Source organism: Artemia franciscana, chromosome 4 (assembly GCF_032884065.1).
Source record: "Artemia franciscana chromosome 4, ASM3288406v1, whole genome shotgun sequence".
In the NCBI taxonomy this organism is placed as follows: Eukaryota; Metazoa; Arthropoda; class Branchiopoda; order Anostraca; family Artemiidae; genus Artemia; species Artemia franciscana.
In genome coordinates, this window is record NC_088866.1 from 39,582,980 (window position 1) to 39,610,828 (window position 27,849).

The 27,849-nt window shown below is 36.8% G+C and overlaps 2 protein-coding genes across 7 annotated transcripts in view; one reads left to right on the forward strand and one right to left on the reverse strand.

Moving 5' to 3' along the window:
• Nucleotides 1-27,849, reverse strand: part of LOC136026414 (inhibitor of Bruton tyrosine kinase-like) — a 160,345-nt gene that overhangs the window by 14,134 nt on the left and 118,362 nt on the right. For 2 of the 6 annotated variants that reach the window (XM_065702985.1, XM_065702984.1), the window contains exon 19: nucleotides 25,749-25,924. The exons of 2 other annotated variants lie outside the window; for them this stretch is intronic. The gene's annotated coding sequence lies outside the window, so the exon portion shown is untranslated. Of the gene's footprint in view, nucleotides 1-22,795; nucleotides 22,942-25,748; nucleotides 25,925-25,962; nucleotides 27,804-27,849 lie in introns of those variants that run through there. 2 more of the 6 variants (XM_065702986.1, XM_065702987.1) reach the window with 2 other exon arrangements.
• LOC136026419 (uncharacterized) lies at nucleotides 2,187-4,868 on the forward strand. The gene is made up of 2 exons (XM_065702994.1): nucleotides 2,187-2,305; nucleotides 4,236-4,868. The coding sequence occupies exon 2, from the start codon at nucleotides 4,239-4,241 to the stop codon at nucleotides 4,800-4,802; it is 564 nt and encodes a 187-aa protein (XP_065559066.1). The 5' UTR covers nucleotides 2,187-2,305; nucleotides 4,236-4,238; the 3' UTR covers nucleotides 4,803-4,868.

The window sequence follows — 27,849 nt, forward strand, 5'->3', positions numbered from 1 at the left end:
CCTTTCTATAAAAACAAGAGCTAAGAGCTCATATGACACTTGTGACTAGGCGAGAAGAGCTAAGAGCCAAGAGATCATATGGTATGAGCTCTAACAAAATTCTATGAACAATAGATTGATTTAAAAAGGAAAATAAGAGGCTTAATGGCGGTCAGGATTTAAAATAAGAGCTCTGAGTCACGATGTCTTTCTAAATATCAAAATTCATTAAGATCCGATCACCCACTCGTAAGTTATAAATACCTAATTTTTTCTAATTTTTCCTCTATCTTTAGCCCCCCAGATGGTCGAATCTGGGAAAACGACTTTATCAAGTCAAATTGTGCAGCTCCCTGACACGCCTACCAATTTTCATCGTCCTAGCACGTCCAGAAGCAGCAAACTCGCCAAATCACTGAACCCCTCGCCCCAAATCCCCCAAAGAGAGCGAATCCAGTAAGATTCTGTCAATCACGTATCAAGGACATTTGTTTATTCTATCCACCAAGCTTCATCCCGATTCCTCCATTCCAAGTGTTTTTCCAAGATTTCCCCCTCCAACTCCCCCCAATGTCAAAAGATCTGGTCGGGATTTGAAGTAAGAGCTATGAGACATGAGTTCCTTCTAAAAATCAAATTTCATTAAGATCCGATCATCTATTCGTAAGATAAAAATACCCCAATTTTCACGTTTTCCAAGAATTCCGGTTTCCCCCTCCAACTCCCCCCAATGTCACAGGATCTGGTCGGAATTTAAAATTGGGACTTTAAAGCACAAGATCCTTCTAAATATCAAATTTCATTAAGATCTGGTCACCCTTTCGTAAGTTAAAAATACCTCAATTTTCAAAATTACCCCCCCCCTAATTCCACCAAAGAGAGCAGATCCGGTCCGGTTATCTCAGTCACGTATCTTAGACAGGTTTCTATTCTTCCCATCCAGTTTCATCCTGATCTCACTGCTTTAAGTATTTTCTAAGAGTTCCGGTCTCCCCAACTGCCCCCCCCCCCAATTACGCTTGATGCGGTTGAGATTTAAAATAAGAGATCTGAGTTACGAGGTCGTTCTAAATATGAAGTTTCATGAAGATCCGATCACTCCTTCGTAAGTTAAAAATACGTCATTTTTTCTTATTTTTCAGAATTAACCCCCCCCCCAATGGAGCGAATCCGTTCCAATTATGTAAATCACGTATGTAAGACTTCTGCTTGTTTTTCCCACCAAGTTTCATCCCGATCCCTCCAATCTAAGCGTTTTCCATGATTTTAGGTTCCCCCACCCCAAACTTCCCCAATGTCACCAGATCCGATCAGGATCTAAAATAAGAGCTCTGAGCCACGATATCCTTCTAAATATCAAATTTCACTGAGATCCGATCACCCGTTCGTAAGTTAAAAATACCTCATTTTTTCTAATTTTTCAGAAATAACCCCCCCCCCCCCACCAACTACCCCAAAGAGAACGGGTCCGTTCCGTTTATGTAAATCATCTATCTAGGACTTGTGTTTATTTTTCCCACCAGGTTTCATCCCGATCCCTCCACTCTAAGTGTTTTCCCAGTTTTAGGTTTCCCCCTCCCAACTCCCCTCCCCCAATGTCAACAGATCCGGTCAGAATTTAAAATAAGAGCTCTAAGACACGATATCCTTCTAAACATCAAATTTCATTGAGATCCCATAACCCGTTCGTAAGTTAAAAATACCTCATTTTTTCTAATTTTTCAGAATTACCCCCCCCCCAACTACCCCAAAGAGAGCAGGTCCACTTCGATTATGTCGATCATGTATCTGGGACTTGTGCTTATTTTTCCCATCAAGTTTCATCCCGATCCCTCCACTCTAAGTGTTTTCAAAGATTTTAGGTTCCCCCCTTCCAACTCCCCCCAATGTCATCAGATACGGTCGGGATTTAAGATAAGAGCTCTGAGACACAATATTTTATATTAAGGTTTTGTTTATATTCGAATTTTTTTTCTCCTCTCTTTTTTGAGTGCTTAAGAGGACTTGCTTGAGGTTATTGCCAGAAAGACTTTGGTTTCTTAAATCATTTTTATATCTATTTTTCGTTCGTCTTTTTTGTTTGTTTTTTTCGTCAAACATTGAATACATTTTCATTTACACTTGCCCTGAATTTTCAGAAGAAGCCATTTTACGCAACGGTATGTAGGTCGGTTATAAAGTTAGTTATAAAGTAGAACAGATATCTATACAAATCATTAGGGTTATAAACCCTACAGCAATTCACCCTGCTATATAAGCAAAGTTTGGAGCTGATTAAATCATTGTGATACCGTGAAAGCCTTCTGGAAACATCTTCAGAATAAAGGTGTAAATTCACATTTTCCTTACATTTAAACATATTCTTTGTTCATTGTTTCGTATTCTTTTATATTTTATACCTTTTTATATCAATGATCCTGTTCATAAAAGCTTCAATCAAAATTTAACTTGCACTGAAATAAGAAAAAAGACAAAAAACATTGAACCAAGCTCAAACTGAGTAAGCTAGGTTTATCAATTTCAACAATATCTAACCAATATGTGTTAGTGTTTTTTTTTTTTTTTTGGGGGGGGGAGGGCTGTGAATGTAATTTTGGGCATTAACTCAAGCTTTTTAACGTTAATTACACCTTATGAAAAAGTTCAGAACCTTATCAAAATGAAAAATCATAAAATTGATGTAAGCTCCCAACCCCCCATTGCACTTCCTAGCTGAAGGGCCAAGAAACGGAGATCAGCACCATTGCACTGGTGCTGATGGGGGAGACCCCCATTGCACTTCCTGGATGAAGGGCCAAGAAACGGAGATCAGCACAGCCGGTAGGGACTGTAAAGTCTAATGCGGTATCCTTTACCTTTTTTTTACCTTTTACTAATTACTTTGCATATTACTCGATATCTAACAGTCCGCATCAACCTTCAACTGAGAAGTATAGGTTTAAAATGTCAACTACACTAGTATAAATTCCAAACTCTGTGATCATTTCTAAAATTGTTCAATTCCTGCTCTAGCTCATTTTCGTATTTTCATTGTTACTGAGTCTTTCTCCCGTTTTGAACGGAAATTTCTTTGGGTTTGAATAAAGATTTAAAACTCAAGAAAATTATTGTAGTGGACAACATTTTAAAGTATAATCTTTTTGTTAGAGTTATCAATTCATAACCTTCTCTTTCGATTGAAAAAAACATTTTTCATCTCTTAAAGAAGAGTTAGCAGAAGTAGATATCTCACATCAAAGTCTCTAAAATGAATATTTGAACAAAATTTCAAAAATTTGGATATTAAGTAAGACTAGGGTTATTCTGTACTTGAGTGAACATAAAATTTGCTCCTGAGCGTTGATACTAACTATACCAGCTCTTGGTTATGTGGGACTCCAAATTTTACTCGGCGTTTTTAGAGGAAAGTAATAACGTTAGACATAAAATCAAGTGTTAAAAAATTAACAAAAAATATGTGGATTATTGTTTTCTTATTATTATTATAATAATATTCTCAATAAAATATAAACATAAGTTATATTAAAATATAAAAATATGTCAATAATAAAAATAAGTTTTGTAATTGTAAACATTTTCCTTAGCATAAAATGGCTTTTTTCCTCAACTCATCAAATAATTTCTTGAAAGATTATTATGTAAATTTCATATACAAATTGGTGGGAAAATGTAATAGTTTTTTATTAGTAGGCATCAACGTTATATGTAAATCCAAATGATACTATCCATATAAATAGAAAATAAATCGTTTGTTTTCATAAAAATAAGGTTTATCATTTATAAGCAATTGACAAGCTGTAAACAGTTTTTTTTTTTCAATTTAGTATAAGCTATCATTTTTATTTAAACTCCTAAAATAGTTTGATTTTTTCCTGCTTCATCCTGAAAAGTCATTCTGCCAAATTCAACCACAAATTCGTGGAAAACTCAACTCTTTTTTCTTAAGTTTAGGCATTTTATTTGAATTCAAGGTAATGTCTGATTGACAATTGATAGCAAACATTTTGACGGCTTAAATGAAAGAGAGATCTCCATACAGTTTTGAGATGCGCTATCACATCTGTTATCAATTCTTTCACTGATATTTCGCAATATTTTTGGTTATTCTTATATGTGTATTATAAGGAAACAAAAGAGATAATTGGTCTGCAAATTAGAAATTTAGAGCTCTTGTTTATTTGTTTGTTTCTATCTTTTCTTCCATGAGCGAAATAATTTAATTTCTTTGAAATCTCTAATGCAGATCTTTCTTTCAGAAAATGTTCAAGTTTATCATTCTTCCGTTGTTCGTCGCTGCTGTGTCGCACGCTGAAAATGAGGATGCAAGATTTATAATGGCTGAGTTTGGAAAGACGATTACGTTCTATAAATTTACTTCGGCAACAACTACTGTCTCCAGCACGCCATATTGCTTCACTGCCACACCTTCGTTCTCAACTACAGTTGATGCGGATGATAACACTCTCACTTCCACAATTGCCCCTAGTAACTGCCGTCGTAAGCGATGGGCTTTCGAAAACCCCTCAGAAGATAATCTTGCCATAATTGAAGCTGGTAGTCCCACTGCTGTCAGTATTGCCGAAACCACTGATTTGCCCGAACTACGCCCAGTAGAAAATGATGGTGAAACTTATTTGGTGGATGCATCCATCAATTCTGAAGATCTTGAGAAGTCGGGTGGCCAAGAAAGATTTTTTGGAATAGGAATTTCAACAGAGAGGACAACAGTAACCAGCTTTTCCACAGTTACAAACAACGCCCCTACGAGGACAGTCAGTGTTGGATGTATTCCACAAGGTCAAGGCTCAATCAGTCGATGCTAGTGTAAAACTTTTTTGTATATTCCCCTGTATTTATTAGACTTCAAATACAATTCGTAAGTTATTAAAGTTTGTTCCCTGCTTATTTGAAATTGCTTAGTCTTTTCCAAAGATGAATAATTTTTAAGGAAGTTCTGGCAATGCTTATCCCCTATGAGAGCAATAATAGAGCAACAATTAGTGTTGGAGAATTATATTTCTCATTTTACAAAATCTTCAGTTCAGTATGCAGGGAAATGGAGAAAAACCAAAAGACTCCGGACTAAGTTTTACGGGCCTCTTCTTATCCAGTAGTTGGTAAGTTAAGGTAAGGAATGTCAAAATACGCCACTGGACTTTACAGCCCTTGCAAGTGGAGCTGATCTAATTTTCTTTGCTCTTTGCCCAGGAAGTGCAAAAAGAAACCTTTCCTGTCGCACACCGTTCCTTGTGATTGAGACTACTAATGCTACGATTACTGGTCCTGCTACTGCTATAACTATCACTACTACTACAACTAATACAACTACTGAACTAAATCAAATGAGTCTTTAGTCCATTCGGATGGTCAAGATAAGACAAAGATACAACATCTCAGTAACAGAGCAGGATTTTAAACTTTCAGGGAAAGTTTAATAGGAATGTAAAACTAAATCAAAATACATTATGCTTATCTAGATTGTCATAAGGACTTCTATGCAATATCCAAGGAACAGCTAAGGATATTACTTTGGAACTTTCGAGGCATATTGTTTGGGATAATTAACTTTGATGCAATACATGCATCAAAGGTTGTCAAAGGGCGTATATGTGATATCTAATGAAAAGTTAAGTCTACCAAGTTCAAGCTTCCAGAGCATGTTGAGGGTGATACTGAGCTAAATCAAAAGAAACTATATACACCCAGGTTGTCAAAAAGACGTATCTACAATATCTTATACATTTCTAAGGATATTAAGTTGAAAATTTCAGGGAATGTGTAGAAGGATGTTGAGCTGAATCAAAAGAACTATATGCATTCAAGGTTTTAAAAGGGTTTATCTGCGATATTTCAATCACGGGAGGTCAATTAAAATTTGTCTGTGGTTTGTAACACAATGGTGGTCAAAATGGCTTTAGCGTTACAGAAGAACAAGCATTATGCAAATTTTCCATCCATTTAGTTGAATAATATTCCACATAGTCGTCCATCAAAGCTCTAAAGTACAACTACTGTACCACCAAAATTTGTTACAAAATTTTTCCAATATGAATGAATGAAATTTTATTTCCCACTTTAAAAACAAACGTCACAAACGGAGTAAGTAAAAGAAAAAGAAAGAAAGTAAAAGAAAAAACACTCACAAGAGAAAAAACAATAGATAAATTTTTTAACACTTAAACTTAAACAAATGAATGAAAATATGTATTGTTGGGATCTAAATTCCGTTTACACTTAACGATTCTGTCCTCAATAGCGACGAAAGAATCAACAATTTTATATTTCGCTATTAACCAGTGTTTGCTGGTCCATGGTGAGAAACCAAGAATATATTTGCAAAACCGAATAATATTCGGTTGGTATTGGCAAGCCAAACTATTGGTACTTGAGGAAAAAAAATCGAAAAAAGTTTTGAAATTTTCCTTTAAATAACCATGTGAAAAAACTTAATGAATAATGAACAGAAATTAATTAAAATAAAACTTTTCTATAAAAACAAGAGCTAAGAGCTCATATGGCACTTGTGACGAGGCGAGAAGAGCTAAGAGCCAAGAGATCATATGGTATGAGCTCTAACAAAATTCTATGAACAATAGATTGATTTAAAAAGGAAGATAAGAGGCTTAATGGCGGTCAGGATTTAAAATGAGAGCTCTGAGTCACGATGTCTTTCTAAAAATCAAAATTCATTAAGATCCGATCACCCACTCGTAAGTTATAAATACCTAATTTTTTCTAATTTTTCCTCTCCCTTTAGCCCCCCAGATGGTCGAATCTGGGAAAACGACTTTATCAAGTCAAATTGTGCAGCTCCCTGACACGCCTACCAATTTTCATCGTCCTAGCACGTCCAGAAGCACCAAACTCGCCAAATCACTGAAACCCTCCCCCCAAATCCCCCAAAGAGAGCAAATCCAGTAAGATTCTGTCAATCACGTATCAAGGACATTTGTTTATTCTATCCACCAAGCTTCATCCCGATTCCTCCATTCCAAGTGTTTTTCCAAGATTTCCCCCTCCAACTCCCCCCAATGTCAAAAGATCTGGTCGGGATTTGAAATAAGAGCTATGAGACATGAATTCCTTCTAAAAATCAAATTTCATTAAGATCCGATCATCTATTCGTAAGATAAAAATACCCCAATTTTCACGTTTTCCAAGAATTCCGGTTTTCCCCTCCAACTCCCCCCAATGTCACAGGATCTGGTCGGAATTTAAAATTAGGACTTTAAAGCACAAGATCCTTCTAAATATCAAATTTCATTAAGATCTGGTCACCCTTTCGTAAGTTACAAATACCTCAATTTTCAAAATTACCCCCCCCCCTAATTCCACCAAAGAGAGCAGATCCGGTCCGGTTATCTCAGACACGTATCTTAGACAGGTTTCTATTCTTCCCATCCAGTTTCATCCTGATCTCACCGCTTTAAGTATTTTCTAAGATTTCCGGTCCCCCCAACTGCCCCCCCCCAATTACGCTTGATGCGGTTGAAATTTAAAATAAGAGATCTGAGTTACGAGGTCCTTCTAAATATGAAGTTTCATGAAGATCCGATCACTCCTTCGTAAGTTAAAAATACGTCATTTTTTCTTATTTTTCAGAATTAACCCCCCCCCCCCAATAGAACGGATCCGTTCCAATTATGTAAATCACGAATGTAAGACTTCTGATTATTTTTCGCACCAAGTTTCATCCCGATCCCTCCAATCTAAGCGTTTTCCATGATTCTAGGTTCCTCCACCCCAAACTTCCCCCAATGTCACCAGATCCGGTCAGGATTTAAAATAAGAGCTCTGAGCCACGATATCCTTCTAAATATCAAATTTCACTGAGATCCGATCACCCGTTCGTAAATTAAAAATACCTCATTTTTTCTAATTTTTCAGAAATAACCCCCCCCCCCCCAACTACCCCAAAGAGAACGGGTCCGTTCCGTTTATGTAAATCATCTATCTAGGACTTGTGTTTATTTTTCTCACCAAGTTTCATCCCGATCCCTCCACTCTAAGTGTTTTCCCAGTTTTAGGTTTCCCCCTCCCAACCCCCCCCCCCAATGTCAACAGATCCGGTCGGAATTTAAAATAAGAGCTCTAAGACACGATATCCTTCTAAACATCAAATTTCATCGAGATCCGATCACCCGTTCGTAAGTTAAAAATACCTCATTTTTTCTAATTTTTCAGAATTACCCCCCCCCCCCCCAACTACCCCAAAGAGAGCGGATTCACTTCGATTATGTCGATCATGTATCTGGGACTTGTGCTTATTTTTCCCATCAAGTTTCATCCCGATCCCTCCACTCTGTGTTTTCCAAGATTTTAGGTTCCCCCCTTCCAACTCTCCCCAATGTCATCAGATACGGTCGGGATTTAAGATAAGAGCTCTGAGACACAATATCATTCCAAACATCAAATTTCATTAAGATCCCATCACCCGCTCATAAGTTAAAAATACTTCATTTTTTCTATTTTTTCGAATTAACCGGCCCCCCACTCCCCCCAGATGGTCAAATCGGGAAAACGACTGTTTCTAATTTAATCTGGTCCGGTCCCTGATACGCTTGCCAAATTTCATCGTCCTAGCTTACCTGGAAGTGCCTAAAGTAGCAAAACCGGGACCGACAGACAGACAGACAGACAGACCGACAGACCGAGAGACCGACAGAATTTGTGATTGCTATATGTCACTTGGTTAATACCAAGTGCCATAAAAAGTTTTTCAAAGAAAGGTAAAGAGCTGCATTAAACCTAAGAGGAGTGTAGAATAAAGTCACATTGTGATTAAATTGTAAAACATGCATAAACCACTATCAAGAATTAATTGGGACTCGAGACAAATCTAGATTACAATAAATAAAAAAGCTGAACTTAAAACGAACAGAAACTCCAAAAAAAGGAGTGGGGTTCATATTCTGTCCCATATCTCTTATTGAGATCAACCACTATCAAGAATTAATTGGAACTCAAGACAAATCTAGATTACAATAAATAACCAAGCTGAACTTAAAACGAACAGAAACTCCAAAAAAAGGAGTGGGGTTAACATTCTGTCCCCTATCTCTTATAGAGGTCAGAACATCGTCTGCTCTTTGCCAAAAAAAAAATACAATTTAAATATTTTATCTTTTGTAAAGTTAATACAATAAATACAAATCTTGTTTGGACGAATGTCATTGTGTATTAAACTGTCAATTTGCATTTCGTGCAGATATTTTTAGTAATCTTGGTTATTATGATGCTGACACATTTTTTTGGATATTATGACAAATAAAAATTCGCAGCTCGAAATAATAACTGTCTTCATTAAAGCGCAAGTGACGCTCTGGTCTATACAATTTACCTAGGAGACAACTGGATTAGCTGCCTCGGGCACCGCAGCGGAGGGGAGGCGCCAAAGCAGGGGATTGCCCACTTTGATTCGACTTTTTTTGCTTATGTTTAAGTCGGAAGGGGGCGCCGTAACTAATTTTCCCCGGGCACCACAACTATAGGTACGGCTCAGCATAGGGGGTGTTCGCCCTTCCCACTGCAAATGGCGGTTTCTGTTTGTTTTAAGTTTAACTTGGTCGGTTCATTTTGAGTATCCTTTGTTTATTGGTTGTGGTTTATATTCATTTTACACTTTAATTACTATTTGAACTTATTCCTGCTCGTCTTAGGTTTACTATAGTTCTTAATTTTTTTTGTTTGAGGACTACTTGCGACTGTGGTAAAAAAAGGTAAAGGTAAAGGATACGGCATTAGACTTTACCGTCCGTACCGGCGGTGCTGATCTCCGTTTCTTGGCCCTTCAGCCAGGAAGTGCAATGGGGGGTTGGGGGCCAGCCATCCTGTGCTTTCGCACACCCTTCCTGTTTACCTTCCCCAGATTTCTCCAGGTACCCATTTAGAGCTGGGTCAACTCTGGCTAAGCTTACAGAGTCACGCCACTGACCCCCGTCCCAAACTGAAGAATTGGGTACACTGGGATTCGAACCCGCGTCCTCTCAGACAAGGGATCCCGAATCCAGCGCACCAACTCACTCGTGACTTGCGACTGTGACTACTTGTAACTCTGACTACGACTACTTGCAACTGAGACTGCTTCCGATTGGTGCTTTGACTGCAAAAGCTTCCAACTGCGACTACTACTTGCGACTACGAGCACTACTACTACTACTTCGACTGCAAATACTACTGCTAGTCCTACTACTATTACTAAAACTAGAACTATTGAACAAATTCAACAAATTTCAAGTGCAATCTACTTGTCAAAATGGCATAATGCATCCAGACTGTCTGCAAAATCTTATGAATGGTTAAGGTTATTAAGTAGAAAATTAAAGGAGATGTTGTGGGGAATGTTGAACCAAATCAAAAGATTCTTTGTGTAACCAGGTGATCAAAATGCAGTTAGATAAAATCTTGAATTGATAAGATTGACTACTACTACTACTTTGATTTTGACTGCGACTGCAAATACTACTTCTAGTCTTACTGCTACAACTAGAACTGTTGAACTAAGCAAAAAAGTTTAAGTGCATCCTACTTATCAAAACGGCATAAACTGTAATATCTAAAGAATTACTAAGGTTATTAAGTAGAACTTTAAAGGAATGTTACGGGGAATATTGAATTATTTCAAAAGGCTCTGTGCATCAAGATGATCAAAATACAATGACATGTTATCTTAAATTGCTGAGATTTCCAGAAATTATTTCCAGGAATATCCAGTTTGTTGTTGAGTTTTTTTTTTCAATCATCTGGGTAATTATAATGACAATCTCAATTCTCGTAAATATTTTGACAAATTAATACACACTGTTCAAAATACATAAACTTTCCAATAAAACACAATTAAATTAATAGGCTTTAGAGCGTTAACGGTTAAAGGAGGAAGTGGACAGAAGGAAAACTCCAGTTTGTAGTAATTTTTGCTTGCTTCAAGATTAATTCGAATATTCGATAGAATTTTTACTCGTTTTAGGATTTAATTTATTCATCTATAGCAGTATCTGTTGTTTTTGTGTTAGATATGATTATTTATTTTATTTTCTGTCTGTCTAGGGTTTCATTTATCCTTTGATACTATTTTCTGGCCGTTATAGAATTGAATTATTATAGGACTTAATTTCTGCTAGCCTTGAATTTAGTATGGGTCTTTACTTTTCTCTGAAAACTTCTTTTTCGGAATTGTTTTACTTAATTAATTGTCCTGAAAAAACAACAAATCTTTTGATGTGTATATTGCTGTCAAATCTCCTTTTTTTGGAATTTTTTATACTATTAGGACGAATTGTTTCTTCCTTACAGTTCGTTAACACGAACTGTTTGAGATCAAACACAAGGAACTTGATCTAGAAACAATTGTCCTCCTTTTTCAGGTTATCTTAAGACAATCCTTGTACTCAGGAAGGGTTTCGAGAATCAATCCGAGAGAATGGACACCATACCCTATTCCCTAATATTATAAAAAAAAGCTGAGAAGATGAAAACATGAATACAAGGGTCAAAAAACACTTCTTTGGTCAGAACCCCTTGGAAATCCCCTCCGGTTCCGCCTTATAGTCTTGGTTGTAAACACCTCACTTAATTCTTACTCTCTAGCCATTTATAAGGTCATTAATATTCATCTTCACCTAAATTTGTACAGTCAAAGCAAAAGATGTTAGCTTTGCTATTGCGCTCAGAGTGCTATACTTGCTTTGTCATCTAATACCTTGACAATTGTTGATATGATCAACAACCAGTTACGTTACGTGCAATTGGCAAAATTAGATTTTACCTTTATTACCCATAACTAGGGCTTCTGAAATCAGGATTATCAGCGCAAGGCCGGTGAAACTGAAAACGAAAAGTAGATCACTCTAATAGCCTGAAGTTCTATACATCCCGTGCAGATTCAAGAAAGCCTAACTCGGCTTTGATATATTTGTGAAAATAAGGTGGATGACACATTTATTGGCTTGCGTAAATTAAAGACACTGGCAATACATTACAAATATAAACATATGCTAAGCAATACAAACAAATACAAATGTTAAACAATAGAAAAAATCTAAGATATTTAAATAGTTATTTGCATGATTCAACTAGAAATTTCAGTCTCGAGTCGGGGAGGGGGGAGAGGGTTTCCCATATTAATGGTGGGATGGGTAGTGACCAACATTTTTTCGCCCGGGTGCTAGCATCCGCAATAGCATGCTCCGGTGAGCGGCGTACCACATTTTTGCGCGTATCTACACCTATATTTGTAATTAAAAACAAGCTATGCTTTTCATGTTAGTAAAATCAGAATTTTTGATAACCTTTTACACTCGATTTATTCACGCAAAAATAAACAAAAACTTAAAAAAATAAACAAAAACCGAGCCTTCTGCAACCAAGGCAAAAGGCTCAACCCCTTGGCTGTAGACAGATTCCTGCACGTGCAAGTAAAAACTGCACTCAAACAAAGAGGGCCAGTCTGCCCAGGATCTTCCACGGGCGGGGAAAAGTACATACGGGAACGACCAAGACAATATACAGAATTGACACAAGACTGTTGATTTGCATAAGTAGATTTATCTACTATTCATAAATGGTTATATCCTTGAAACAAGGGATAGGGAACATTGGAAGTTTTACATGCCGCACTACTAACCTTACTTCCATTCTCCAAATCGTCCGAGGACGCCTTTGGATGTACTAATGTCACATGCTGCGCACGGTTGACGGAAGACTGCCACATGATGTATGTGGATGGGAACCCTCTGGTCCCTGCAATTCAGAAAGGCTAGAAATGACCCTACACCTATGTTTTGAGGAGGAAAAGGTGGCGAGGTCTTCGACGGGGGAACTTTAGCTGTGGGTAAAGACGTGTGAAACTGACGGTCTACTGTTGCTGCCCTATGCACCTCCACGTGTAGGGAGACCCTAGCTTAAGTAAGCATTGGTAGTATTGCGATGCTATTGATAATTACATCAACAAATTAGTACTTTAAAAACACAGTGGTTCACCTCTCAATACTTTTTCATAAAATGAAACATCACTTTTTTCCTCCTACATGATTTTTCGGGTAGTTCACATGTACATGTAAGTAGTAAGTATCATAATGTAGGTATCACCATTTAAAAGTTGAATTTCAGATAACCGAGGAAAAGAACTGAGAAGTGAGCTAATGAGAAGTTAAAAACAAATAACTTAGCAAAGTTTAATGCAAGATATTTAGCATTAGGCTACAGTAGCTCAAAGCTCTCTTAGACAGATCTACTAGACTTGACCAAAGTTCCGATTAATTTTTAAATTCGAACTAAGCAAGCAGTTGTTGCTACTATGGGTATGAAAAGATTTAGGATGACACAGTCTACAGGACCTTACAGATTTACATTTTTTTTAGCATAAAAAGATCATTTATATGAAGTACAAACAGCACTGACCTTAAAACAATCCCTCAGGAACGCCAAAATCAAACAGTTCGTGGTAACGAACTGTAGTAAGGAGCGACCCGGCTCAGTAGTAACTGAAACTCTAAAAAACAGAATTTCGATACCAATAGTTACATCAAAAGAATCACATTTTAATGCTGATTTTAAATATATAATTTTCATCACGTTTAGTCTTACCAATCAAAAGTTGCGAGCCTGAGAAAATTTGCCTTTATTTTAGAAAATAGGGGGACATACCCCTTAAAGGTCATAAAATCTTAACAAAATCACACCATCAGATTCAGCGTATCAGAAAACCCAACTGTAGAAGTTTCAAGCTCTTATCTACAAAAATGTGGAATTTTGTATTTTTTGCAAGAAGACAGATCACGGATGCGTGTTTATTTGTTTGTTTGTTTATTTGTTTGTTTTTTTCAAGGGGTGATCGTATCGACCCAGTGGTCCAAGAATGGTCCAAGTGCCCTTTTTAAGTGACCAAATAAATTGGAGGGCACCTAGGCCCCTTCCTAAACGTTAGCGTAAGGAGCGAGGTATTGACGAGGCTCCGACCAACCTCATATACCTAATAATTTATGTTCGTTTTAAATTTTAATTGGGAGGGGCTGCAAGTTACAAACTTTGACCAGTGTTTACATATAGCAATGGTTATTGGGAGGTGTACAGACGTTTTCAGGGGGAATTTTTTGATTTGGGGGGGGGAGTAGTTGAGTAGAGAGGGTTATGTGAGGGAACGTTCCATGGATGAATTTGTCATGGGGGAAGAGAATTTCCATGAAGGGGGCGCAGGATTTTCCAGCATTTAAAAAAAATGAAAAAATAAATATGAAAAATTTTTTTCAACTAAAAGTAAGAATCAGCATTAAAACTTAAAACGAACAGAAATTATTACGTGTATGAGGGGTTCACCTCCTCCTAATACCTCGCTCTTTACGCTAAAGTATTTTTAGTTATTTTAACTATTGATTCTAAGGTCTTTGTGGTTCAGGGGTCATTCTTAAGGAATTGGGACAAAATTTAAGCTTTAGTGTAAAGAGCGAGGTATTGACGAGGGGGCGATGCATAGTAAAAACAAAAGAATATAGAAGTTCGTTACGTAAATTATGCAAGCTATTTATATTTTTACTAATAAAAACCTTCGTAAAAAATTAAAGTTCTAGTTGCCTTTTTAAGTAATTAAATAAAAAAACGAGTTTTTTTTTAAATGAAACTAAGAAGCAACATTAAAACTTAAAACGAACAGAAATTACTCCGTATATGAAAGGGGCTTTTCCTCCTCAAAGCCTCGCTCTTTACGCTAAAGTTTGACTCTTTCTCTTAACTCTATTTTTAAAACAGTAAGAAACTTTAGGTAAAGAGCGGGGCTTTGAGGAGGAAAAGCCCCTTTCATATACGGAGTAATTTCTGTTCGTTTTAAGTTTTATAGTTGCTCCTTAATTCAATTAAAAAACTTGTTTTTTTTATTTAATTTCTGGACGTTTTTGATTTAATGCATGTTTTGATCTTGGCTCTTCGCACATAAATAATTAAAACGAAATTTGCATATTAATTAATTGCAATTAATCGGAAGATTTTGAGAAAAAAGGAGCGACGGAGGAGGCCTAGTTGCCCTCCAAGTTTTTGATTACTTAAAAAAGCAACTAGAACTTTTAATTTTTTACAAACGTTTTCATTTGTAAAAAATATACGTAACTTACGAGTTAACTTACGTAACGAACTTCTATATTCGTATGTTTCTATTACGTATATGTGGGAGTTCAACCCTCGTCGATACCTCGCTCTTTACACTAAAGCTTAGATTTTGTCCCAATTCCTTAAGAATGACCTCTGAATCACAAAGGTCGTAGAATAAATAGTTGGAATTACTAAAAATACTTTTGCGTAAAGAGTGAGGTATAACGTGGAGGTAAACCCCTCAAATGCGTAAATAATTTTTGTTCGTTTTAAGTTTTAATGCTGCTCCTTACTTTCAGTAGAAACAAATTTTGATATTTGTTTTTTCATTGTTTTTTCAAACAATGCTAGAAAATCCTGCGCCCCCTTCTTTGAAATTCTCTTCCCCAATGAGAAGTTTCTCCATGGAAATATCCTCCCATGTAACCCCTCCCTCAACTCCTCCCTAAACCAAAAGAATTCCCCTGAAAACGTCTGTACACTTCCCAGCAACCATTGCTATATGTAAACAGAGGTCAAAGTTTATAACTTGCAGCACCTCCCACGGGGACTGCGGGGGAGTGAGTCGTCTCTGAAGACATAGTTATTAGGTTTTTCAACTATGGTGAATAAAATGGCTATCTCAGGATTTTGATCTGGTGACTTTTGGAAAAAAATGAGCGTGGATGGGTGCCTAGGTGTCCTCCAATTTTTTGGTCACTTAAAAAGAGCACGAGAACTTTTAATTTCCGTTAGAATGAGCCCTCTCACGACATTCCAGGACCACTCAGTCGATACGATCACCCCTTGGAAAAAAACAAACAAAAAAACAAATAAACACGCATCCGTGATCTATCTTCTGGCAAAAAATGCGAAATTCCACATTTTTGTAGATAGGAGCTTGAAACTTCTATAACAAGGTTCTCTGATACGGTGAATCTGATGGTGTGATTTCCGTTAAGATAGTATGACTTTTAGGGGGTGTTTCCCCCTATTTTTTAAAATGTGGCAAATTTTCTCAGGCTCGTAACTTTTGACGGGTAAGACTGATTTTGATGAGACTTATATATTTAAAATCAGCATTAAAATGTGATTCTTTTGATGTAACTATTGATATCAAAATTCCATTCTTTAGAGTTTCGGTTACTATTGAGCCGGGTCACTCCTTACAGTTTGTTACCACGAACTGTTTGACCAAAAAATGGGAGGGTAACTAGGCCTCCTCCCCCACTCCTTTCTTTCTCAAAATCCGATCAAAACTATGAGAAAGCCATTTAGCCAAAAAAATAAATTAATATGGAAATTTCATTTTAATTCATGTGCGGAGAGCTAAAATCAAAACATGCATTAATTAAAAACGTTCAGAAATTAAATAAAAAACAAGTTTTTTTTTAAATGAAAGTATGGAGCGACATTAAAACTTAAAATGAACAGGACTTGCTCCGTATATGAAAGGGGCTGGTCCCTCCTCAACGCACCGCTCTTTGCGCTAAAGATTTTTACTGTTTCAAAAAGTAGAGTTGAGAGAAAGAGTCAAACTTTAGCGTAAAGAGCGGGGCGTTGAGGAGGGAACAGCCCCTTTCATATACTGATTAATTTCTGTTCGTTTTAAGTTTTAGTGTCGCTCCTTACTTTCAGTTAAAAAAATTGTTTGTTTTTTTATTTAATTCACTTCAAGGATGAAGTAGAAAGAATGTTCTTACCATGGTTAGCGAAACGTGCAGTGAATGCTCAGCTTTCTCATTGACGACAACTCATATGCATTAAACTAGGCCGAGCAAAAGTCTTAAGGACTTACTTACTTTACTACCTACTACTTAAAAGACTTACTTTATTACATTTCAAATTTAGTAAATATCATTGCAACAATCAGAAAATCTAATAGAGAGACTTGGCCTTCTTATACAAAGAATCAAATTTGTTCCTGTAAATTGTGAATCGTGACTGATAAAGAGTTCTTACTAAAGGTACAGAGGACTTGTTACCTCTCAAGCAATTATTTTTTCTTCTCCAACTATTGAAAAGTCGAGATGTCACATGGGCATTTCAGTATTATATCAAGTAGCCTACTTCATCAAGAATTTGAAGGGACAGAGGAGCTAGGACAACAATAAATGTTACCGATCAATCCGTACCAAAAAACCTGATTCCAATAAACAGCAACTCAGGGACCCCTTTCAAATTTCTGAGAAAATCGTCACGTAAACAATACAGCAAATTACAAGATATACATGGCGAGACCACCTTAGACATCTTGTATCGATTGATTTGTTCCGTCTTGTAACCAAAGATAACCAATATCATTTCACTACGAAAATCCAAATGTTTGACACAAGCCAACAACATCAAGTTGTTCACAAATAATCAAACGGTCTATCAAAAAGAAGAGGTCCTGAATGTAGAGCTGAAGTACTGAAAAAGAGTTAACGTTTTAGTTTGAGCTGGGCAGGATGCCTGCTGTGTATTTGATTTTTATTGCCCTCTGTTAGGCTTCTTATCACTACAATTGAGGGGTAAACTGGTAAATTATCACCGTTTCTCCTGATATATATTCCAGGTTGAAAGTTTTCCTTAAAATGCCTTCTTATTGCAAAATTTGTATGCCTAATCCAATTGATCGTCTGATTAGTTTAGGGAAGGGGGCCAGTAGCTATCATATCTTAAACACTTTTTAATAATTATGTCCTCGATGCACAATCCCAATACCAGCCTTCTTATAGATTCCTCGCCAAAGAGCTGTCTTTAGGATTAATTGCATAAAAATAACAAGCTTTTTCAACTGAAAGTAAAGAGCAACATTAAAACCTGAAAAACAGAAATTAATGCCCACATGAGTGTGAGGGGGGGTCGCCAAATCGTCAATACCTCGCTTTTTACGCTAAAGTCCGAATTTTGTCCCAGTTCTTCAAAAATGACTCCTCAATCAAAAAGGCCGTTTAATTAGGATAAATAGAACTTTTAAAAGTACTAAAAAACTTTAGCGTAAAGAGAAAGGTATTGACGAGGGGGTAACCACCCTCGTATATGTAATAATTTCTGTTCGTTTTAAGTTTTAATGCTGCTCCCTACTTTTAGTCAAAAAACTTGTTTTTTTTATTTTATTTCTGATCGTTTTTTTTAAATAATTCTGCGAAATCCAGCTCCCCTCCATGGAAAATCCCTTCCCCCATTAAAGATCCTCCCACATAAGCCCCCCAACTCCAACAGAACCCCCCCCCAAAAAAAAAGGTACGATCACTGGTTCGATATGATCACCCCTGGAAAAAAGAACAAATAAACACACATCCGTGATCTTTCTTCTGCCACAAAATGCAAAATTCCACATTTTTGTGCATAGAAGTTGGAAACCTCTAAGTAGGGTTTTCAGTTATGCTCAATCTGATGGAGTGATTTTCGTCAAGATTACTTATTTATGGAAGGGTATTTACTCCCCCTCCTCCTTTTCAAAAATTGGACAAATTTTTCTCTGGCACGTAACTTTTGATGGGTACTATTAACCTTGATGAATTTTACGTATTTTGAATAAGCATCAAAATTCAGTTCTTTTGATGCATCTATTGTTATCAAGACTCTATTTATTAGAGTTTCGGTTACTATTGAGCCGTATCGCTCCTTACTTACAGTTAGTTACCACGAACTGTTTGATTAATTTAAAGAAGTTTAAAAAAATCAAACAGAAATAAAGGGTGAGAATGAAACATAAAATAAACAAAAATAAGGTCATGATATACGTCAAACTCGAAGTATAATAAATGAAACAGATAAGCTCGTACAGCATTCCCAATTGGTTCAACTCGTTTCCTTGATGATTGCTCTACAGAAAAACACCAAGTGCTGTTTTCGGAGTGCTAGGCGTATCCTCCCGTGGAAATCCCCCCGAAAAAATTCCCCTTATTCCCCTGGATAATTTCAGATGCTCATTAAAAAGGAAACCAAAAGTTCTACTCAACTATTTAAGCCAAAGGTAACGCTATAGCGTTGATTATAGTAAACAACCATAAGGATTCTACGTATTCTTATTTTCCCAGAGGCACTTCGTATAGAAGGGGTGGCCGTAAAAACTTCGGAGGGGGCCCATAAGATTGGAAATTGAGCGTTCTAGTATTCTTTTTAAGAATCAAAAGTTATCGGAGGGCAACTCCATCTCCCCATGGCCTTTTCCCCACAATTAATCTCATCGAAATTTTTAGATAGCCATTTTGTCCATAACAGTCAAAAGGCCAAATAAACTATGCCTCCAGGGTTGACAAAACCCCCACCCCCCAGGCAAGGGCTGTAAGTTATAAGAGTTGCTCATTGTCAAAATGTAAGGTTTTTATGGACTTGTATAGCGGTATGCGCTAAAGTATAGCGGGTCTGCATGCCTAATGTTTTAGGTACAATTATTTGCATATTACGAACTAAAAATTGTTTTTTTCCTTTACAACGTCCAAATAGTTTACCAGCCTCTCCCCTAATGTGCAAATATATAGCCCAAATTACATACTTCCCCATCGATTCTGTTACTTCTCTTCGTCTTTTCTAACGCTAAGCTGAAAGAAACAAACGAAAAAAAACGGTTCTACAATGTGTCAATGGATGAACAACTTTAGTGGTCGGCACTATATTATACAAGCACCATCGAAAGTTCCCTTTTTAAAATTTAAAAGTGATCAGAGGGCAAGCCACGCCCATCTTTTTTTTTTACCTAAACGCATCCGATCAAAATCTGAGATATTCATTTTATTCAAGATAGTCCAAAGTCAAATAACCATGCCTCCGAGGCTAACATCCCAACGGGTGCGAGGCTATAAATTATGCAATTTGCTGAATTGTAAACATATGAAGTTTTTTAATTAAGAAAAGAGAAAAGACCCTGGATCTCCAAAAGAGCATAGAGTATGAAAGTGAAACTTTAACGAAATGTGGAGAGGGATGCCAAATGTCATCAAAACAAAATATGTCCTTGCTGATTGTGAAAAGAGAATATCAGCAATATATAAGGAACAGCGGACGGTATTAGATTGGAAATTTTTGTGTATGTTAAGAGAGAGTTGAAGAAAGATTGGAGGAAAGCAAGCAGTCCTCTCATTTTCCTTTTTATGTTCGGTATTGCATGGAATAGCATTTGGAGCCATAACAGTATAGTACCACCGCAGTTTTGAAGCAGCTCCGCGGGGATTCCGCACATTCCAGGAGCTTTGTAGTTTTTAGTTTCTTCACAGCATTTTGAATTTCTACCGCTGAGAACAGCTTACTATAACATCGAAGAAGTTATTATAGATCACCGGTTGAAGGATGATAGGAGTCGCTACAGATAGAGAAAGAGAGCACGCATTAAGCAGAGATGAAAACTGTTCATTTTACCTTGAAAGGTTGAACACTATGTCTTCAAGGAGCACCCAGGCCATATTTAGTACGTTTTATATTGGTTGAGCGCACAAGCCCGAGAGGTCACCTAAGTATTTTTACACTGCCCCAATGTCCTTCTTCGTGGTAGCTTCTTGTAGCTCACAGCTTTAGCGTTAACGAATGACCTGAGATCTCTATGTATTAGCTCATTCCTGACGCCATTGAGATGTCGGTAGGACTTCGTATCCCCCCGTAGTCTGGCCTGCCTTCGGAGTATAATGACGTTCACAGTCTCTTGTGACAGCCAAGTCTTTTTTGACCTGAACTTGCAAGCTAAGATTTGTTCTAGCTGCAGCAGTGATTCTGGTTTTAAACGAGTCCCACATGGCTTCAACTTCCGAAAGCTGGGACAGGCTTTCAAACGGTTTTTATTCTCAACTGCATACCGCTCTTTGATCGCAGGAGTATAAAGACTGCGAAGATTTAGTGTTGCAATGTGCTTGTCGACCTTCTGAAATTTAAGTTTTGTAAGTATAAGTCGGTGATCAGCATTACCTGGTCAGCACCATGCGGCAATTAGAAACCGAATACCTTCATCGCCGAGAAATGATGACATAATCAATCATTTTCTTTTTGACGCCGTCGCAACTACACCATGTATACTGATAAAATCGAGGCCTTTCGAAAGCTGTGTTGGAGATAACGAGCTGATGGGCATTCCAGAGCTGAAGCAGATGACTTTCATTGTCATTAGTTACGTTTGGGGTGACAGACGTCCCATAACGTCTTTCCATATGCCTGTGGGATCAATAACGGTAGCATTGAAGTCCCCAAGAAGAAGTAAAATATCAGGGTGAGAGGCAGAAGAAATTATTTGGGTGAGGTCTACGTAAAACTGGTCCTCAGCGTCAGGGTCAGCCTCATTTGTTGGTACATAGCATACAACTACAAAGGATCTTCCATGATGGTGTCTCAAGCAGGCTGTAAGGAGACGCTTTGATATCGCATTATGGGATATAAGTGCGTTTCTAGCTCTCTTATGAAGAACTAGACCAACACCATCTCTCCTTGTGTTGCCATTACCAGACCGAATTAGACAGTAATTGTCACTGATGGATTTCTCAACTTTCTCTGGCAAATGTATTTATGTAACGCCAGCAGCAGCAACAGAATACTGCTTTAGTTTATTAGCGAGAAGTAGCTCAGCGCCTGGAAAATTCAGAGTCAGAATATTCCAAGTAGCAGTTTTCATACCACTCTTTTCAAGGAGGGTCAATTTTCGGGTGGTTTGACCACCACCGTCAGGATATCCGGTGATATGCTGTGGTCGGCATCGTAAATGGGAAGAAATATCCGAGGCTTGATTGACACTTTTTAATGCAAGATAATTTCCCTGCAGAAGCAAGTCCAGAGAACAGGGTGCAAGCCTGTAACCCAACCCTTCTCACTTCATCCAGACTTGGGACCAGCAACTCTGACTAGACGATACACAGCAGATGGGGTATGCAACAAGTTTACAGAGGCTGTTATCCATGAACATTGATCCTCCACCCTGCCGAAGTTGTCTTCGTATAGGGGATCCTCCCACGTTGGTGTTCTGCTTCACCATGCAATTTAATCAAACGCTGGAAGAAGGTGTCCTCACAGGATGTGTCAACAAGTCGATGGACCCTGCTGAGAGTACATTCGAGGGGCTATCTTCCTTCTCCGCCTGTATTTATAATCTCGGGGCGAATGTGCCCCAGTTTCTGTTATGGACCCCAGAGACTAGATCCCCCTTGCTCCGCGCCTTCTAGTGCAGGTACCCAACATATCTGTCTGAAATTCCCCTATCCACCACCTAGGGATACGCTGAGTGGCCTGGAGGAAACCTCTACTGAGAAGATGACTCAGTAGTTAAAAGGGCACTTCACCAATATTTCGAAACGAACACGGCGAAAAGGTGACTCTGCGCCAACCTTTCAACTTTGCGCCAACCTTTCAAAACAAAAACAGGAAAGGGTCGCTCCTAGCTTTCTGTAAATTCCTCTGCCTTTTATCAAAATCTTCATTATTTTGCCCAAGAAAAAATGCAACAATTGTAGCACGGATATGCTACAATTGTCAGCACGAAAGTGATATTATTTGGTATTTCATTGCAGCACGTGCTACAGCGCTATCGGTAAATGCTTTATGAACATCTTTTTCCGTTCTTTTGCGAGCATTAAGATTATCCGAAAATAATTTCAAATTAGTTTCTGCCGCTTGGTGCTCAAAGTGATAACCGTAGCAAAAAACTGTGTATCTTGATATTACTTTAGCACCAGTTTTTGACACCCAGGCCATGGGAGATAGCTTTTGAAGCTAGCAAGAACAATATCAAAAGGCTTGAATGTAGTTGGAATGATCGCAGCGAAAAAAAATAAAGAAGAGCATAGCAATCAAAATAAATAATTACTTATCTTTGAGTAAGGTAGGCCCATGTATGCAGTGGCAATCAGCTGTTTGGTGCTGGCCCAATGGAGCGTGAGTCCTGCAAATCTAATCTCCAATGTACTCCGGTATCCAATTATCCGAAATTCACTGAAGCAGCAACTATCCAAAAAAAACTCTTTTATCACACTCCAGCAGAATATCAAACTGAATCATTTATCACAATTTTAATTCTGTGTAGCAATTTCAAAAAGATACAGTTTCTATAACCAAGAATCTGTTTATCGAAGATAACTTGCTCAGAATGCAGAGTTGTTCACGGGAGGAATGCTATTTCAAGATTGAAATAATGCTCTGGAGTCTTTGAAAGTTAAAGAGTTTCATTTTTTTATGATAATCACGGAGTGCTACACTGTGCTCTACCCTCATATTGCTCGATTGCAATCACAAAGCTTGATTGCTCAGAACCGATACAGATTTGCTAGTATTTATATTTAATTCGTTTCGTTCTATATATTTATGGCCAGTGTGTCTTTTTTCTTCTTTTTTTATACTCTTCAATTTTGAAGGATAGTATATTGTTTGGATCGAACTGAACTTTACATTCACTGCATCTTAATTGATCAAAATCATAAAAAGTGCAGCTACAAAAATATATATCAACAGAATTTAAAACGACATTTATTCCACTGCCTATTCTGACGCCGTTGAAGGCGACAAAGGAGTATTTTCACTAAGAATACAGCGGATAGCAAAAAACATCGCTATCGCGCCTAAACTTCGTGCCTTACATTTTTCAAACTTTTAAAAATAATTACCAAGAGCGTTTGTTGATTCACCCTCAAAGGGAGGGTCAGTAGGGCACTTCAATTCCACTTATTTACATTATTCTACTGATACCCTCATCGAGAGAGAACGACTCAGAAAACAGTTTTTGTGAATATCTTTTTTTTCAAGGGAGATTTTTCAAGGTAACTTTTACAATACCCTAAAAATTGGTAATCTAGTTTAATCTGTGTTAATAAGTAATAAAGCCTTTTACAAAAAGCAAATATCAGTCATAGACTAAGTTCTCACAATCTTAAATTCTTTTGTGGCTAAAGTAATATTGCATATTCAGTGGGTTTTTGGAATTGGAGAAAAGAAGTCATCTATCCTGAACATGGCCAGTTAGATTCCTTGTAAATACAGATCAAGAATTCTAGATTTAATTCGTTAGTATATATAAATACACATGATTATTTATGTATTTTTTCTCTCTGTTACCTGGATTTGCACCAACAACATTTAAGCTAGAAACTTGATATTTGGTGAAAATAAATTTAGAACTAGGATAATTGCTATAGGTTAAACAAATTTCCACCACGAAAATGAACAGAAGAGAAACTTAGAAATTCAACTTGAGTGACGTCATAACAGCCAAAGTATAACGTCATAGCGACTTTAAGTTATAAGTTGTGCATTTGCATACTCTAAGATAATCTGGATTATACTCGCAAATGTTTTTTTTTTTTTTTTTTTTTTTTACAAAAGGTCAATAAAATGTCTACAAAAAATTGCTTTAAAAAATAAATTTACACAAAAATCTTCTTAGGTATTTTGCAAATGATGGATAATCTGTTACATGGAGACTGATGTAAGTAACATGGAATACATATTCTTCGTGGGTGGGGATAATGCCAGAGAATAGTATGATCTTAAACACTTACACAAAGAAAAAGACCGTTATAACCATTACACTGTGGCATGTGACCATTAAGATGGGATAGTTAACTTTAATTTGTGTAATAATTCCTACTAGGGTACTCAAAAGTAAGGTAATGGGTAATAAAGGTAGTAAACGTTTTCTCATTCTTGCTCAGTTTTTTTTCTAATTCTGCGGTTTTATTCTTTTGATCATTCTTTACTTTATTCGTGCTGAAAAGCTAATACTTATCTTCGTTATACCACATAATTACGAGCCCAGACCTCCGTTGGGGATTATTTTGTATTATTTGGTTGCAACATTGTTCTGTATGCACGACTAGAGCGAATAAATTGACTCATTCATATGAGAGGTGTTTAAAACTTCACTGTTTGTATGGTTTAAAGATGGATTTAATAAACACTCTTGTTTAAAGAAACTGGGAAACATAGTGCTTCTAAGAATTAAAAAAAAATACTAGCAACCCCTTACCTTTGTGTATTTTCACCTTCTTGTAAAAAATTTGTTTAAAAAAAAGAAGGGCAATAGATGTCCTAACCTTAACATAAACGAACATTTACAAGTACAAAATTTTTTATAAGGAGCTAAAATACGCTTATTTTAAAACCCAAGTGCCAATTTTTACTTAAAGCACCTATTGTCTCATGGTGTAATGGACCTGGGCCTTGCCACAGATGCTGTCCGGAACCCACATGTTCGATCTTGGTATCAGAATACAGTTGATTCGGAAAACTTAAAGCACCTTTTTGCAACATGCGATGCATCTAAATGAGGAGCTTCAGCCCTCCGCAACCTCTAGCGAAAGCACCCCTGTGCGCACATATGCAGAAGTTGTCCCCCACAGCGAGCTATAATTCAGTCTAAAAAAAAATACATTAGAGCTGGATAATTTGTTTTTCATATGATTTGAAATATAGTTAAGAGTTGTCATGCTCAATAGAGCTATGCTCTTGGACTACAGTTCACTCAGCAGAAATTTCTAACTTGAATAAATATCTATGCCCCTTTAAGACTAATAGGACTCTGTAGTTGTCTTAAGTCTCAGGCAATTGACTATTGAGCATATATATGAAAACAAAACTGGAATAATAGTGTGACCATGAGATACTTTAATAACAACCATTCAAAATTAGATGAACTCGAGATACTTGAGATTTAGAAAGACTCAAGTCTATGATGCTATCACGTCTCTTTTACATGCTTTGACCATTCTTTCATAAGAAACTGGGATACATTGGATTATGTCATCACAAGACAAGATAGATTTATGTAAATAAAGCTTTTTTATTTACAGGATAAGAATTTACTCGAAACACACTTCAAAAATAAAAACTTCAATCGTTCCATTTTTAGATAAGCAACAGCACAAGACAATAAAACAAACCATTACCATCACATTTCAACTTTAAATACTTGAAACACACTGGAAGCCTCCACAACCTAAAAAGAAAATCCATAGAAAAGAAAGAAAGATAAGTTACAGATAAAGACTAAATCGACTACATATTCTAAGTGCAAAGTCTATTTATCGTCACTTCATGCTTTTAATGTTTTTTTTTCATTTCACTTACCCTCCCTTGCGATTCACAAAAAAAAAACCTGCAGTCCTAAATAAAACTATCCATGGCTCTGAATGATAAGTAAAGAGCGACCCTTGTCATTAGAAACTGAAACTTTAAACAAACTAAATTTGGAAATCAATATATACACCAAAAATGCTATTTTTCATACTGATTGCATAGATGCGAAATTCAAAAAGTTTAAACCTAAGCTAAAAACTTGAAGTCAAAATTTACAGAATTTAATAAAAAGGAGAAAACATCCCTAAATCTGGGTGTTATCTGAATAAAACTCACACAATTGATTTAAAGGGAGCCCAATAATAGAGGTGTCAAGCCACTGTCTACAAACAAAACGAAGTTTGGTATTTTTCCCAAGAAGGATGGACGTTTTTTTTTTCATTAGTGGACTTTCATCCGGATTTATTGCGTCGAACCATTGGTCATAGCAACAAAAGAGACGACCTCGCATCATAAAGCCGAGTCTTGTCATTTGGGTGGCACTTTATAGCGATGTTAGCCAAATACGGCCAGATGTCACCAATACAAAACCCAGAGACTATAAGTTGGTTCAGAATTACTGAAAGGCTATTTACATAACCTCTATATTCCAATGGCCACACAACCCCGAAGTGGCTCATTTGTTCCTACGCAATTTATGCAGTCTGTATAAACTGAGGTGCTTTTATAGACTGTTTATTTAGCAATGCTGATAGTTTTGCGATATAGCACAGTTGCACAATTACTATTGTTGAGTAATAGTGGATCTTTTTATAAGAAAAGGGGCGGTGAGGAGGGAGGGTACGTCAAGCCAAAAGTACTGCATTGCTGGGCTCAAACTCAATATTTTTATGAGAGGTTCATCAGATAAAAAGGAAGGGTTATTTATTCTCTGGACTCACTTCATTTAGAGGAATATATCTAGGCTAAACATGCAATAGGGGTGCTGAAAGGATAACATTTCCCAATTATTGGAGGTAAGAAGGTTCTAAAAAACGATGGGTTTATAAGAAAAGAAAAGAAAAGAAGGTTAAAATAAATAGTTGAACTTATCGCAATAAGCAGGAGACGGAAGAAGATTAATGGATGCATCCATTCTGCTTCCATCAATGTTTATTCTAAATTTTAACTTTTTATCTGAACGTTCTGAGGATGAAATATTTAAGTCTATCACAGGAGTAATGTTATAGAAGCCTTGATAATTTTTTTTTAAAGCTTTAAAAGTTTAAAATTTAACTCAAAAATAAGACATCAAAAAGCGAAGGGTTACTTTAGGTTGTTGTCTCCCAGCACATAGGACGATTATGGTTCCTTGTAAGTTTTAACTTAGCTCTTTGTTTTCATTTGAAAGACGTATTTTTCTAACATTTGAATTAATCAAAAAGCAGGATCAAGCTTCACAATATGGCACATGGACATGCATAAAGGATAATTACTAAACTGTAGCTATTGTTTATTTACTACATTTTCTTTTATTAAACAAAATCTTCGGTAAAATCGAAGTCGGTGCTCCATTACCCAGTTCAGGCCTCTATAAATCCAAAGTTGGGGCAATAGCTCGGTAATTTTGGTACCCAAGAAATTTGAAGCAATCTAAAGTCGGGTATGCCGATTACGGATTTCGGTGCTCAGGAAAATCGACAAAGTAATGTAGATAACACAAGAGTATACGTGTATGACGGGCATTGATGGGATCCTTACTTTCAAATAGTGTTTTACTGGGAGAACACAGTAAATAATATGGATGGTATAGCCAGAATCTAAAAATACAAAATCATAAGCATGAAACATTTATGGCTGTTATAA

Coding starts and splice junctions, on each gene's coding strand:
- LOC136026419 (XM_065702994.1), top strand. CDS start 4,239: ATGTTCAAGTTTATCATTCTTCCGTTGTTCGTCGCTGCTGTGTCGCAC.